The 12,453-nt window shown below is 39.3% G+C and overlaps 1 protein-coding gene across 5 annotated transcripts in view; it reads left to right on the top strand.

Moving 5' to 3' along the window:
- The window catches only part of WDR44 (WD repeat domain 44), a 60,193-nt gene extending 48,038 nt beyond the window's left edge, over window positions 1–12,155 (top strand). For all 5 annotated transcript variants that reach the window (XM_030574508.1, XM_030574507.1, XM_030574511.1 and 2 more), the window contains exons 14-20: window positions 1,287–1,409; window positions 2,702–2,893; window positions 3,147–3,248; window positions 6,911–7,026; window positions 9,330–9,457; window positions 10,365–10,496; window positions 11,021–12,155. In XM_030574508.1, coding sequence (XP_030430368.1) covers window positions 1,287–1,409; window positions 2,702–2,893; window positions 3,147–3,248; window positions 6,911–7,026; window positions 9,330–9,457; window positions 10,365–10,496; window positions 11,021–11,115 — 888 coding nt within the window. In that variant the 3' untranslated portion in view covers window positions 11,116–12,155. The remainder of the gene's footprint in view (window positions 1–1,286; window positions 1,410–2,701; window positions 2,894–3,146; window positions 3,249–6,910; window positions 7,027–9,329; window positions 9,458–10,364; window positions 10,497–11,020) is intronic.
- The last annotated feature ends 298 nt before the right edge of the window (window positions 12,156–12,453 follow it).

Genomic DNA, 12,453 nt, shown 5'->3' with positions numbered 1-12,453 from the left:
GTGATATGTATGCAGTACTGAAGTAACTGAATTTGAGAGGAGAGGGAAGGGGAATTTCCACTGATATATTCTGTGGTTTCTAGTTCCTGCATTGCTATTTTTGTCATCAGTACATTCCACTGTTCTCGTGCAAATTGTATAGTCCTTGAAGGCACTGCTGTACGTCTGCAGTTAAAATGAGAAAATTACCCTACCTTCAGTTTTGTATCACATTTTAAAACCAAATTAACTTTTCTAGAGTTCTCTATACTGAAATAAATAACAGAGCAACCTCTTAGGAATGCAGACATCTGGTCAAAGGAGACCAGGCAGTAGCCTCTCTGCCCTCACCCTGGAGTCTTTTTTTTAAAACTACTTTAAGAACTAATTGTTATAACCACTTCATTGATATTTTTTCCCACTTTTAAAAAATAAATTCTACCTAAATCAGTGCACAATCAATAAGTATTTTGGGTGAAAATGACGTTTTTATGAAAAGATCAAATGTTAAGCATGATAGGAGGAAACGATTAAGTGGTCTGTGGGAGTTTGTAAACAACTTCACTTGGTATCATTTTAATCTTCAGGTGTGAAATTTACAAAGGATGAAACCTTATATGCATGTGCTCAGTAATCTTGTTGGTTAAAAAAATCTTAACCTACAGGCTGCACCTTTCAATTGCTGTAAAAATTATTCTGTTGAACTGAAAATATAAAGAGAATATTATTTTTCTTCCATTTTCGTGAAAAGGAAAAGTTTATTCCTGAAGAGTTAATTTGCTCTTCTGCAACAGCAACTTTGCAGTTAGTTTCTGTGGAGGTTATTTTAATGTAATAAATGGGAATGGTTCTTGACTTTAAGGTGGGGAATAATCAGGAATAGATGAACTCTAAAATTTTCATCCAAATTTTTCTAGTAATAAATAAGGGGAAACAGTATGATATAGAAATATTTTTAAGAGGTTTTCAGAATTCTTCAAGAAATATTGTAAGATACTTAAGAAAATAATTGTAGTTGGTAGGTGCCTTTGCTAATTACCCCATTTTGGTAAGCTAGTTGCTACAACTATTCTTTCCAGCCACCTCCCCGCAAGAAGGTGGTATATTAAAATAAGTGTTTGAGCATTAGCATTTTGGTGCGGGGGGTGGGTAAGCTTTTCATTAATACTTAGTTTCTAGTGGAGTGCTGTTACCTGGAAATCCATGTTATAATCTAAACAGGAAATATTATATACCAAATTGCATTAGTGCTGTGTACCAGTATATTTGATAAACCTTTGAATTATTTCATGCAATTTCTTCCACAGAACTACTTCTTGCTTTCTTCTTCAATGGATAAAACAGTCAGATTATGGCACATATCCAGAAGAGAGTGTCTCTGCTGTTTCCAGCATATAGACTTTGTCACTGCGATAGCTTTCCATCCAAGAGTAAGTAGTTGTATACTCTTTTTAATACGAATAGAGGAGAATATTTTTGAAAGGGCATTTAGGCACCTCCCATTAACTGTCAAACTTAAAAACTGAGTCTCTGTAAAAGTTGGGCACATGAGTGCTCTTTGTGCCTCTTGAAACTATTCCCTGTGTCCTTAAAATTCTGTCCTAAACACTAGTTATTGCTCAACCCTAGTCCTAGTTGACTGGCTGACATGATATAGAACATGAATTGTTCTTGTCTGCACTGACCATTAATATATGGCTAGTATTGCATTAGCTAACTTGATTGTAAAATAAATCATGTTTCAAAATGATAAAATTTCCTAATGTTGACAGTGGAGCAGGAACACAGGGCAGCACTCTCTGAAAATCCACCCCAGCCACTTATGAGCTTCTTCATGGACTCCAGAAGGAGCTGTGTCCAACCAGCCAGAAAAACGTCAGTCCTTAGCAGGGTATATCAGAGAGTAAAGAACTCTAACACAGGGGCTGGCGACCTTACTGCAGTGGTGTGTCAAGTCTTCATTTATTCACTCTAACTTAAGGTTTCACATCCCAGTAATACATTTTAATGTTTTTAGAAGGTCTCTTTCTATAAGTCTATAATATAACACTAAACTATTGTCGGTAAAGTAAAGAAGGTTTTTAAAATTGTTTAAGAAGCTTCACTTAAAATTTAAATTAAAATGCAGAGTCTCCCAGACCAGTGGCCAGGACCTGGGCAGTGGAGTGCCACTGACAGTCAGCTCACTTGCCGCCTTCGGCACACGTGCCATAGGTTGCCTACCCCTGCTCTAACATGTTGCGCCTCTCAGAGGGACTTTTGAACAGTTAGGCCATCTTTGGATAGAAGACATTGATGCTGCTGCTAAATTTAAAAACAAAAGCAAAAAACTTAGAGGTGTGCATTATACATTAAATGATATTTCAAATAGTGTCTGGTCTTAAATCAGTTAGTAGAATTATCAGTGAATTCCTGTTTGGGACAAATCCCTCTGTAGTTGAAGGATACTGTGTGTAATACCTACTTCAGTTGAACTCTGTACAGGTAAATGAATACCAAAATGAGGGAACCCGATGATGATATGATATAGCAATAAATCACACCAAGGACTGTCTCAATTTTTGTGCACTGCTTGAATAGTTGACCACTTCTGCTTCACAATGCACCCAAGGAGTCCAGTGGTACCTACTTTTGCAATTCATTCTGGGGATGGGGTTTCCAGTATGTGTTTCAGTGCATACACATCCTTTTACTCCGCAGCTTATGGTATCTGCTCTTTTAGGATGACAGGTACTTTTTAAGTGGCTCACTGGATGGGAAACTCCGACTTTGGAACATTCCTGACAAAAAAGTGGCATTATGGAATGAGGTGGATGGGCAGACAAAATTGATCACAGCAGCAAACTTCTGTCAGAATGGCAAATATGCAGTGATTGGCACATATGATGGCAGATGTATTTTCTATGATACAGAGGTAAAAATTTGTTTTGTATACCGAGTTGTTAATTACAGCCATGGCATCCATTTATTGATAGGACAGTTTCATTTCTAACTTACATTATATTAGATAAACAACTTAGTTTAAAACCTTTTTTTACTATTCATTTACAGAAATATAAGCGTTCTAAACAGTTACTATTTTTCAAGTTCTAGCAGACTTATTTATGCTGCCTGCAGTTTTATCTAATACTTTCCAATAATTAAGAATCAGTGTAATTTCTCTCTAGCACTTGAAGTACCATACACAGATACATGTGCGTTCTACCAGAGGACGGAACAGAGTTGGAAGAAAAATTACTGGCATTGAGCCTTTGCCTGGAGAAAATAAGGTACTGTAATATAGTCCAAGCAATCTTTCACATGCATGTTCAGCAAGGTGTTGGTCTCAGATACTCGGTATTCTTCCAAGGGCCTATGCTAATAGTTATTTAAGAGGTCCTGAACACACACTGCCTCCACTGACTTTTGAATAATAGTTTCTGGGCACTACTGCGATATAAACATTTGTCAAGATGTAGTTCAGTTGATAATATGGTACCACAAACGCCAAATTTAATATTAATATTGGGAATATTGTAGCAATCTAAAATACTGCAATTGATTGCTGATGGTTACCCCAGGAAGTGTTTACATCTTACCTTTAGTGTGTCTCACTTGTTTCCTATTGGGTTTATTTTAGAAAATTTTGCTGAATTTACATGTGATTTCATACGACTTAGCTAGAAAAGTTGTTAAACATGATTCAAGCTGCTATTTTAGGGAATAAGTTACCTTTGGTGTTTCCATAGTGGGTCCCCTTGGTCGTCATAAAGGACAAATTATCATAAATCAAAGAACTACACTACAGCATACTCAACTTAAAGTGAGAGAATTCTCAGCTGCCACTAACGTCTGCTCTGTGAAGGCTCTGATGTTCTGCTATGTGAACTCCTGGCTCTGGCGTAACTTTATCACCTGCTGCTCTGTTGCTTCCATGATTGTACTCTAGACATATTCCAATGCTGTAAGCAGCACTGGCCCATCTCAAGGGATCGCAGAAACCTCAGAAGTCTTTGGATCTGGACTGGGCAATGTTATGCTCTGGTTAATCAACTGGGGTTGGTGGTGAGCTGTGTGTAAGCTTCCAAAAAAGCATGGGATGGGACCTTATCACCTGGAGGAAATAGGTGAAATCCCTCTGCCCATTATGTTAAAAGTGACCTGCTCATGGGAGGTGTTTCTAACCTTTATTTTCTTTTCTCCTTCAACTGGGAAATATCTTCCCTCTGTAGTTGAAGGATACTGTGTGTAATACCTACTTCAATTGAACTCTGTACAATTAAATGAATACCAAAATGAGGGAACCCGATAAGAATATGATATAGCAATAAATCACGCCAAGGACTGTCTCAATTTTTGTGCACTGCTTGAATAGTTGACCACTTCTGCTTCACAATGCACCCAAGAAGTCCAGTGGTACCTACTTTTGCAACATCCCATTGGGCTTATTGCTACACGGCAGATCCTGTTCAATTTCCATCATGATATGAAGGTGCTAGTGAGTGGAAATTTCTTCTGTCCTCTTGCATAGTTGCTTTCCCATGTACCTTTTCTAATGTTCCCTGTTAAAATGTGCACTTAAATCCCTGATCTTAAGAAGTGTGACAATGGAGGAGCAAAAAAAACCTCATTTAGCAAAAAAACCCAAAACATTAAATTATGCTGTCAATAATGGGCCAGTCTTATTTGGGGTTACGACTGTTCTTCCAGCTGTGTGGCGTGAATGATATACCTGTGCTCTTCTGTGAGATTGCGATTACTAAATAGCTCTCCCTTTGTCCTACACATTTCCAAAATCTCCCTTGCCAAGTGATGCAATGTCCTTTGAGCCTCAGTACATGTTAAAGCTGTGTGCAGGTGTGCTTGCCAACTTTAATGTCCTGTAAAATAATGAGAGCATATCTACATGCACATTCATTTATTTACAGGTTAGTCCCAGTTATTCAGATATTCCAGAATTAAGCTTTTGAATAATCTGAATATAAAAAAGTGTTTCTACATTAAGATTTGATGTGAAGGACATATCTGAATTTAAACTCCAGTTAACCAAACCCTGGTTTTTATCTGTACTTTGCATGAAAGAGGCAAGAAAAAATATGAATACTACTAAACAGCCAATAAATCTGACATCTCTCCCTCAGTAAGGTTGGAGCCTGGTTTTCTGAAATCAGGAGTCAGTGCAAATAGCTCAATATACTGCTCTTGTACAAAATAATAAAGGAAAAGGGTTATTAAAAAAAATTTTCCTTAAATTCTCTAGCCCTATTTATCAATAATTTGGTGTCATTCTCTCCCACACTTCCTTGAGACAGTCAAAGCCTGAATGATTTGTTCGAGAACTCTTGTTGATAGAATTTGGGTTTTCCAATCAGGTAGCAGAAACAATACCATGTGACTTGAGTGAACAGCATACATCAGATCTCAAAGGGTAGGCAATAGAATATTCTACTGAGTTACCTATTGATGCCAATCCGCAAGAAACTGGTTTAAACATACATCTTGCACTATCTCCTGAAGTCTCTGGGCATATTACTTGGATGCTTTATAAGCTTGAGAGAGGGACTAGATGAGCACCCAGTCCCCCACCTGAAGTACATGTGGCTTGTTGTGACAGCTCATGTCATTCAGGGGCTCCTTTCTAACTGCCATGTAGCACAGTGAGAGGAAACTCAGCCCAGACACACCTGCTAAGTTGCTAATGCAGTGGTTAATACAGAGCGCTGAATCGCCTCCCCTGTCTAGGCTCTCCCACTGCCTCCTTTCTTAGTCACTAGGGACAGTGGCACCATTCTGCCTGTCTCTCAGACCCGTAACCTGGCTTCCCTCTTTGACTCAGTTCTCTCTGGGTCCTCACATCAAGGCTGTCTAAATCTTGCAGATATTCCTGCATAACATCTCTAAGATACAGCCTTTCCTGTCCCTCTACGGAGCTAAAGCACTTGCTCAGCCTCTCATCTCAATAACCGCAGCATCCTTCTCTCTGGCCTTGACACATGCCATCTTGCCCTGTTCATATCCATTCAGAATGCTGTTTAAAGACCATTTTCCTAGCCCGTTGCTTTGGCCATATCACACCTATCTTTAAATAGCTTCCCTGGCTCCCCTTTCCCTCGCTGATGAAACATAAGTGACTTGTCTTCACTTTCAAGGCTCTTCATGGTCAGTCCTCGCCCTACTTACCTCTCATTCACTACGGATCTGTTGACTCCCATCTCCAATCAGCCCAGGATGTCAGCCTCCGTCTCCCATTTGTTCAAATGTTCAATCAAGCACCTTTGTGCTTTCCCCCATGTTGGCCGTGTCACTTTGGGAGCCGCCATTCCTGTAAATATTCTTCTTCCTGTAAACGTCACCTGAGCTACCTCGTTAACCACCTACAAATCCCTCCTTAAAACTCTCCTTTGATGTGATCCAACAAAAAATTGACAATAATTATGCCACTGGTATGTTGAGATGGCTGCCTATCATGCTGACCAATATTTTCTCATTGTTTCCTAGTATTCCCAGATCTGTGTCTCTGTTCACTTGTTCTCTTGTTTTATACTTCAGTTGTAAGCTCCTTGATACAGGGATTGTCTTTCTGTTCTGTGTTCGTACATCATTTAGCGCAGTGGGGTCCATGACTGGGACTCCTAGGTGATGTATTTGGTTCAGTCCATAAGCAACATGGGTGGGGATGTCCTGCATGTGCCATTTGACACAGGACCAAAAATACGGAAATGTCATTGTACCAGTTCTTCTGGGATGAATGTAGGTGACGAGAAGGAAAGTAAGTGTCAGTCTAAGTACCTGGAAATTCTGCTGCTCTGGTTTGAATCAACTGTGATGATCTTTTGTGTATGCTGTATTGTTTGTATTAAAGGTTTGTGCTTCGTATAATTTACCATTTTCTGTTAATTTTAAATTGAAAAGCAGTTTCTCAGTCTTTGCAACGTTTTTGTTTCACTTCTAGATATTAGTGACATCCAATGACTCCAGAATCAGACTCTATGACCTAAGAGATTTGTCCTTGTCCATGAAATACAAAGGTTATGTCAACAGCAGCAGCCAAATTAAAGCCAGTTTCAGGTAAGAAGTAGAAATACGTAGACTGTGTTATAGCAATACACTTTGTGAATCTCCTAGAAATCTGTTAAGGGCAATATACAAAATTGTCTTGTTGGAGGATATCTGTATGCAACCTAATATGAAATAGAGCAGCTTGAATGCCGGTTTGCTGGAAATCCCAAGTGAGTTGTAAGGGAGGGGAGAACCCAAATCCACTCTGCAGGCAGGAGTGTCAGAGATGCTTAGGGATAGAGAACTCATGTAAATAAGCTAATCTCCTTCCCTTATCTGCACCATTACTCCCAATTCTTGAGTCATGGCCCAGAATTGCTTCCACAGCTGGCATACCACAGGCTCCAGAAGCCTCTCACAAAAGCTAGGAAAACTCTAGGGCTGGAAAAAATACTATAGTTCATTGCAGTGGTGAGGAGAAAGGCTCTCTGCGGTGTTCCTTCCTTTAATGAAGAAAATCTCTTGGTGGCTGTTGATGTCTTGGTTCTTCCTTCTTCATCTGTTGTAGGGAAGCAAAAGGCTCTTGATCACCTTTATTGGTGACCCCATCAGCAAGTTGCTTGCATTTCTCAGGTGGGGGAAATTCTCCTTTGTCCCCCACGTCATATTGCATTGTTTAGGGGAGGAGTATTTGGCCCAATAAGCATAATATACTCTCCCTTATTAAGCTCCTTTGAGCTTCTGACTCCGCTCAGGCATGCAGGTGTCAGTTTCCTGCTAAAAAATAACTGGGGAGCTCAAAGGAAGATGAAAGGGGGGCCTTCTTTACACGTACCATACACGGTAATCAGGCCAGGAAAGTTGCAGAGCCCATCCCTGCCCAAGCCTCTGACTGCCAGATGCTGGGACTAGATGACAAAGAGATGGATCACTTGATGGGTGACCTGGTCTGTTCTTTCCCCTTAAAGCATCTGGCACCAGCCACTATTGGAAGACAGGATACTGGGCTAGATGGACCATTGGTCTGAGTCAATCTGGCTTTTCTTGTGTTCTTATCCCTGAGAAGGGGGTTGGCTTGAATAGCTGCTTAACCCAAAATGTGTGCTGGGGTTCTTATGTCAAAGGTGCAAATGTATACAAAAATAGTAGGTATCCTCTTGTGGTGGTGACAGCAGGGGGAGGAATGAAGTCCCCAAAGTTGAGATGTTCATGCTAACAGGCCTGTACATTGTGTGATGATTAAATATGCTTGTGTTTAAAAACCAAAATTGTACAACAAGGTTAGGGTGTAGCACAGGTAAGTACTCAGGAATTGTATGTACTACCTTAACTGAGCCCGCTTTGTATATCATAGAAGATTAGGGTTGGAAGAGACCTCAGGAGGTCATCTAGTCCAATCCTCTGCTCAAAGCAGGACCAATCCCCAACTAAGTCATCCCAGCAAGGGCTTTGTCAAGCTGGGCTTTAAAAAAGACTGTATTGTGACAGTCTGTTATCATATGAGCACATACTATTTCTCAAATGTCTGTAATTTTTGCAACCTTTCATACACAAAAAATTGTGCCTCTAGGTACTGGTCTGTTTGACCATGAATATCTATATTGTATGATAGGCTGCACTGTCACTGTATATCTTGCAAGATGCTTATTTCAGGTTGGAGCCAGAAGAAGAAGAAAAACAAGATTGTGCTTTTGTATGAGTGATTTTTCTCCCACTGAATGTAGTAAACTGGGATAACGTAATGCCCTCCAGTAGCAGTAGCAGCAGAAGAGTAATTTCTTTGCAGCTGCCATTGTCAGCTGTTGGGGAGCATTTTGTGCATGAGAGCTTCTCCCACTGCTGTACTTAATCCACCTTCCCGAGGGGCAGTAGTTGCATCAAGGGGAGAAGCTCTCCCATCAACATAGCACTGTCTACACCATGGTTTGGGGTATAACCATGTCGCTCAGGGTGTGGATTTTTCACACTCCTAAGCGATGTAGTTCTAGCAGTTTAAGTTTGTAGGGTAGACCTGGCCTTAGACTCTGGGTTTCCTGTTTTAAGTGGCTGTGGTGCTGCCACTGAAGCAGAGGAGCTACCTTGATTGTAACTAACTTTTTCCACAGTTCCTTACATTAGTTCCTTACTGTTCTAGTGTCCAAACCTAATCACTTGTTACAGTCCAGCTGCTGATATGATGTATTTCTTATGATTTGACTGGTAACTAGCTTTATATATGGTATTGGAATAATTTCTCATTTCTGTTCTTTAAGTTTTAAACAGCAGGTGTATGCTTTTCTGTGATTTCATGTCCTCTTAAGGAAAGCAATGCAGTGTGCTGAGTGGAAAAGCCAAAGATGAAGGTAATAAGTCTTTCTCTTTTGTGTCTTCAGCCATGATTTTACTTACATTGTAAGTGGCTCAGAAGATAAATATGTTTATATCTGGAGCACCTACCATGACTTAAGCAAGTTTACTTCAGTAAGGAGAGATCGTAATGACTTCTGGGAAGGCATTAAAGGTAAGTTACTTGATCTTTTGTTTATCTAAGCTTATACAGTTTTAGGGATTGAATATTTTTAATACCTTTTGGCTTTTACTTTTGCCAGCAACAATTAAAAACTGTAAGATTAAGTTTATAGAAGCAAAGTGTAATACGTAACTTTTTAGCTTTACTCATAATGAAACTTTTCACTTGAAGAGCTGAAGAGATCCTTCAGAATATTTGACTAAGTATAACTGAATAAGTGGCGTGATAAGAGATGGATTTAAATTTTTCAAATAATCCATAAGGCAATCCAACTTCAGTCAGGGTCTGGACTTAAGTTTCTAGATGCACTATAATAATTCATACAGGTCAGCAGAGCTATTCGCTCAGTTATAGAACGGTAGGGTCATCAACATTGAAGAATGTGTTGCTTGGTGTCTAATTTAAAATCCCAGTGGGTTCTGTTGTATGGAAATAGCAAGTTGACTCTGAAAACAAAATGAATTGCTTAAATTTTAAGCTTTGTAACGTGCCACTCCTTAAAATAAGAAAACATGGCATCAATATAAAGAAAGTAAGATCAGCAAAATGCCCATCTTCTCTCTCCCACCCCAACACCTAGGTACCTTAAAGTAAGAGGAGTTTCTTGTATATATTTTATTCTGTCTGCGCAATCATTCATATTGTGCATCTTAATTAATGGGATGGGTGCCTACAGAGACATTTTATTTCCTCAGATTTTGAAGATGGCAACAATACTCCCTGCCTAACCCCAGAATTCTCGGAAAATGCAGGGGATGCCTTAGTTCAACTTACATTAAGCTACTTTGGGACTCAAATTCTTGACATTTTTTACTGTATTTACACATCCTGTATTTTAGAAAAATTGATGTTTCCTGAAACAAATTTATCTTAAAATATATTTTCCCTCTTTCTTTAGCACACAATGCTGTTGTCACATCAGCAATTTTTGCCCCAAATCCCAGTTTGATGATATCATTGGAAACCTCTGAAAAACAAGAAGCTGAAAGCAAGGGAGATGATTCTGAAGCATCAGACACTATACCTTCTGGTAGGTTGCTGATGTCCACCTGTATTTGGTACCAGCCGAAAAGATCAGAGGCAAGATTTGACCCATAGTGTATAAATTACTTGTCAGAATGTTCTTGAGAAAAATGGTAGTTCATCCATTGGTATGGGCATTTTTTTTAATGAGGTGCTTTAATGGATATAAGAATACCCAAATGTTACTCTGTAGAAATTGTTTAGAAATGTGCAAATGGAACATAACACTGACATCCAGTCCCCATTAGGAAGATGCATTTTTTTCCATTCAGACTGAGGACAATGGGGCCCCACTGTAGTAGGTGGTTATACAAACCCATAATAAAAAGACTGTCCCTCGCCCAAAGATAGCTTATGATCTTCGCAGATAACAAGAGGCAACTGCTGACTATAACAAATGGGAAATATGGAGAGGACAAGGTATGTTGTATCTGGTCTTCAACTGAAAACTGCATCTTTCATTGCAATTGGTAGCTTTGTTTTAATAAGCAGTTCTTTTAAAATCAACTCAATACTTTCTTTTCCCTTAAGGTGCTCTGAAGACAGATCACACAGAAGTGCTTTTATCGGCTGACTTTACTGGAGCAATCAAAGTCTTCATTAATAAAAAGAAAAATGTATCTTAATTATTTGGAGCTGATAGCATTAAAATGTGGTACCCTGGAAGTAAAACTCCACAGATGACAGGGACAGAAGCAAAGTACCTAATGTAATAGCATCATGGGCTGATTTAATTTTAAATCATTATTTAAAGCTACTCAGTTATCAGACCTGCTGGGAAGCAGTCTCAACCTATTAACACCTGGGCTTGTAGAATAGAAGGGAATGTGTAATAATAACCTTGCCAAACAAATAGGCTCTACGTTTTCTAAATACATTGTTTTGCTACATAATTTTGAACATGCACAGATTTCTGCATGAAAATGTTAATATATTCACACGTGTGTGCCTTTTTGGTTACATGCACTAAATTGAACATATATCAAGAGTTAATTTATTTAGTGGTGCTTATGGCCACTTGATGGGGGAGGGGAAAATAAATTTAAAAAAATGCTAAATGGTCTAGCTTGAAAAGAAAATGCAATCTCTTTGCACAAAGTTCCATTCCTAAGAAAGGTGATCTGTTCTGGATTTGTGGTAGTTATGGTTCAGAATATCTAAGTTATGCAAGTTTCTGATGGGTCAGCAACCATGTGTTAAATGTTTTTATAAATTTTGTCAACTTTCAGGACGTGAAAATTTTTGTTGTCTTTTAATTGTGGATTAGATTCCTTTATATATGTGTGTGTGTGTGTGTATATGTATATATATTTTGCACACCGGAGCACAGTATTTCTATGTAAAGAATTCTCTCATTCTTTATTCACGAGTACCTTGCTATGCTCACTTAAAAAATTTAAGCTGCATTAGAAACAATTCTTATATTTTACAACAATGTAAAATAAACTGTTTACATTTTTTTTAAGCATTGTAGTTTAAAAAAGTTTTAAGTTGTCTTTTTGTTCGTTTAGAGCTACTGAATTTGAAAGTCTTTGTAAATATTCATATAATGTACCAATGAAATAACGTTCTGGGCAACATAACCCGTGAAATGTTATTGATGGTTAAAACTGTTTCAGAGAACAAAGATGTATCATTAAAATTGGTCACAAATACTTGGAAAATATCATTCATTTTCAGATATTTTGTATGTTTGTCAGAGCCGGTGCAAGGATGTTTCGCATCCTAGGCAAAACTTCCACCTTGCGCCCTCCCCTGTCCCCGAGCCCTGCGGCAGCTCCCTGAGGCGCCCTCTCCTGCAGCAGCTCCCTTCCACCCCCCCAGCCCAGGGAGCTGTGCAGCAGCTCCTCACCCCAGCTCACCTCTGCTCTGCCCCCTCCCTGAGCCCTGCGGCAGCTCCCCACCCCTGGTGGCAGCTCCTCACCCCCCACCATGGTAGCTTCCCTCCCTCCTCCCCCAGCCTG

The sequence above is a fragment of the Gopherus evgoodei genome, chromosome 9 (assembly GCF_007399415.2).
Source record: "Gopherus evgoodei ecotype Sinaloan lineage chromosome 9, rGopEvg1_v1.p, whole genome shotgun sequence".
Taxonomy (NCBI): domain Eukaryota; kingdom Metazoa; phylum Chordata; order Testudines; family Testudinidae; genus Gopherus; species Gopherus evgoodei.
Note: the sequence above shows the minus strand (reverse complement) of the source record. Positions and strands in the feature narration are given on the sequence as shown.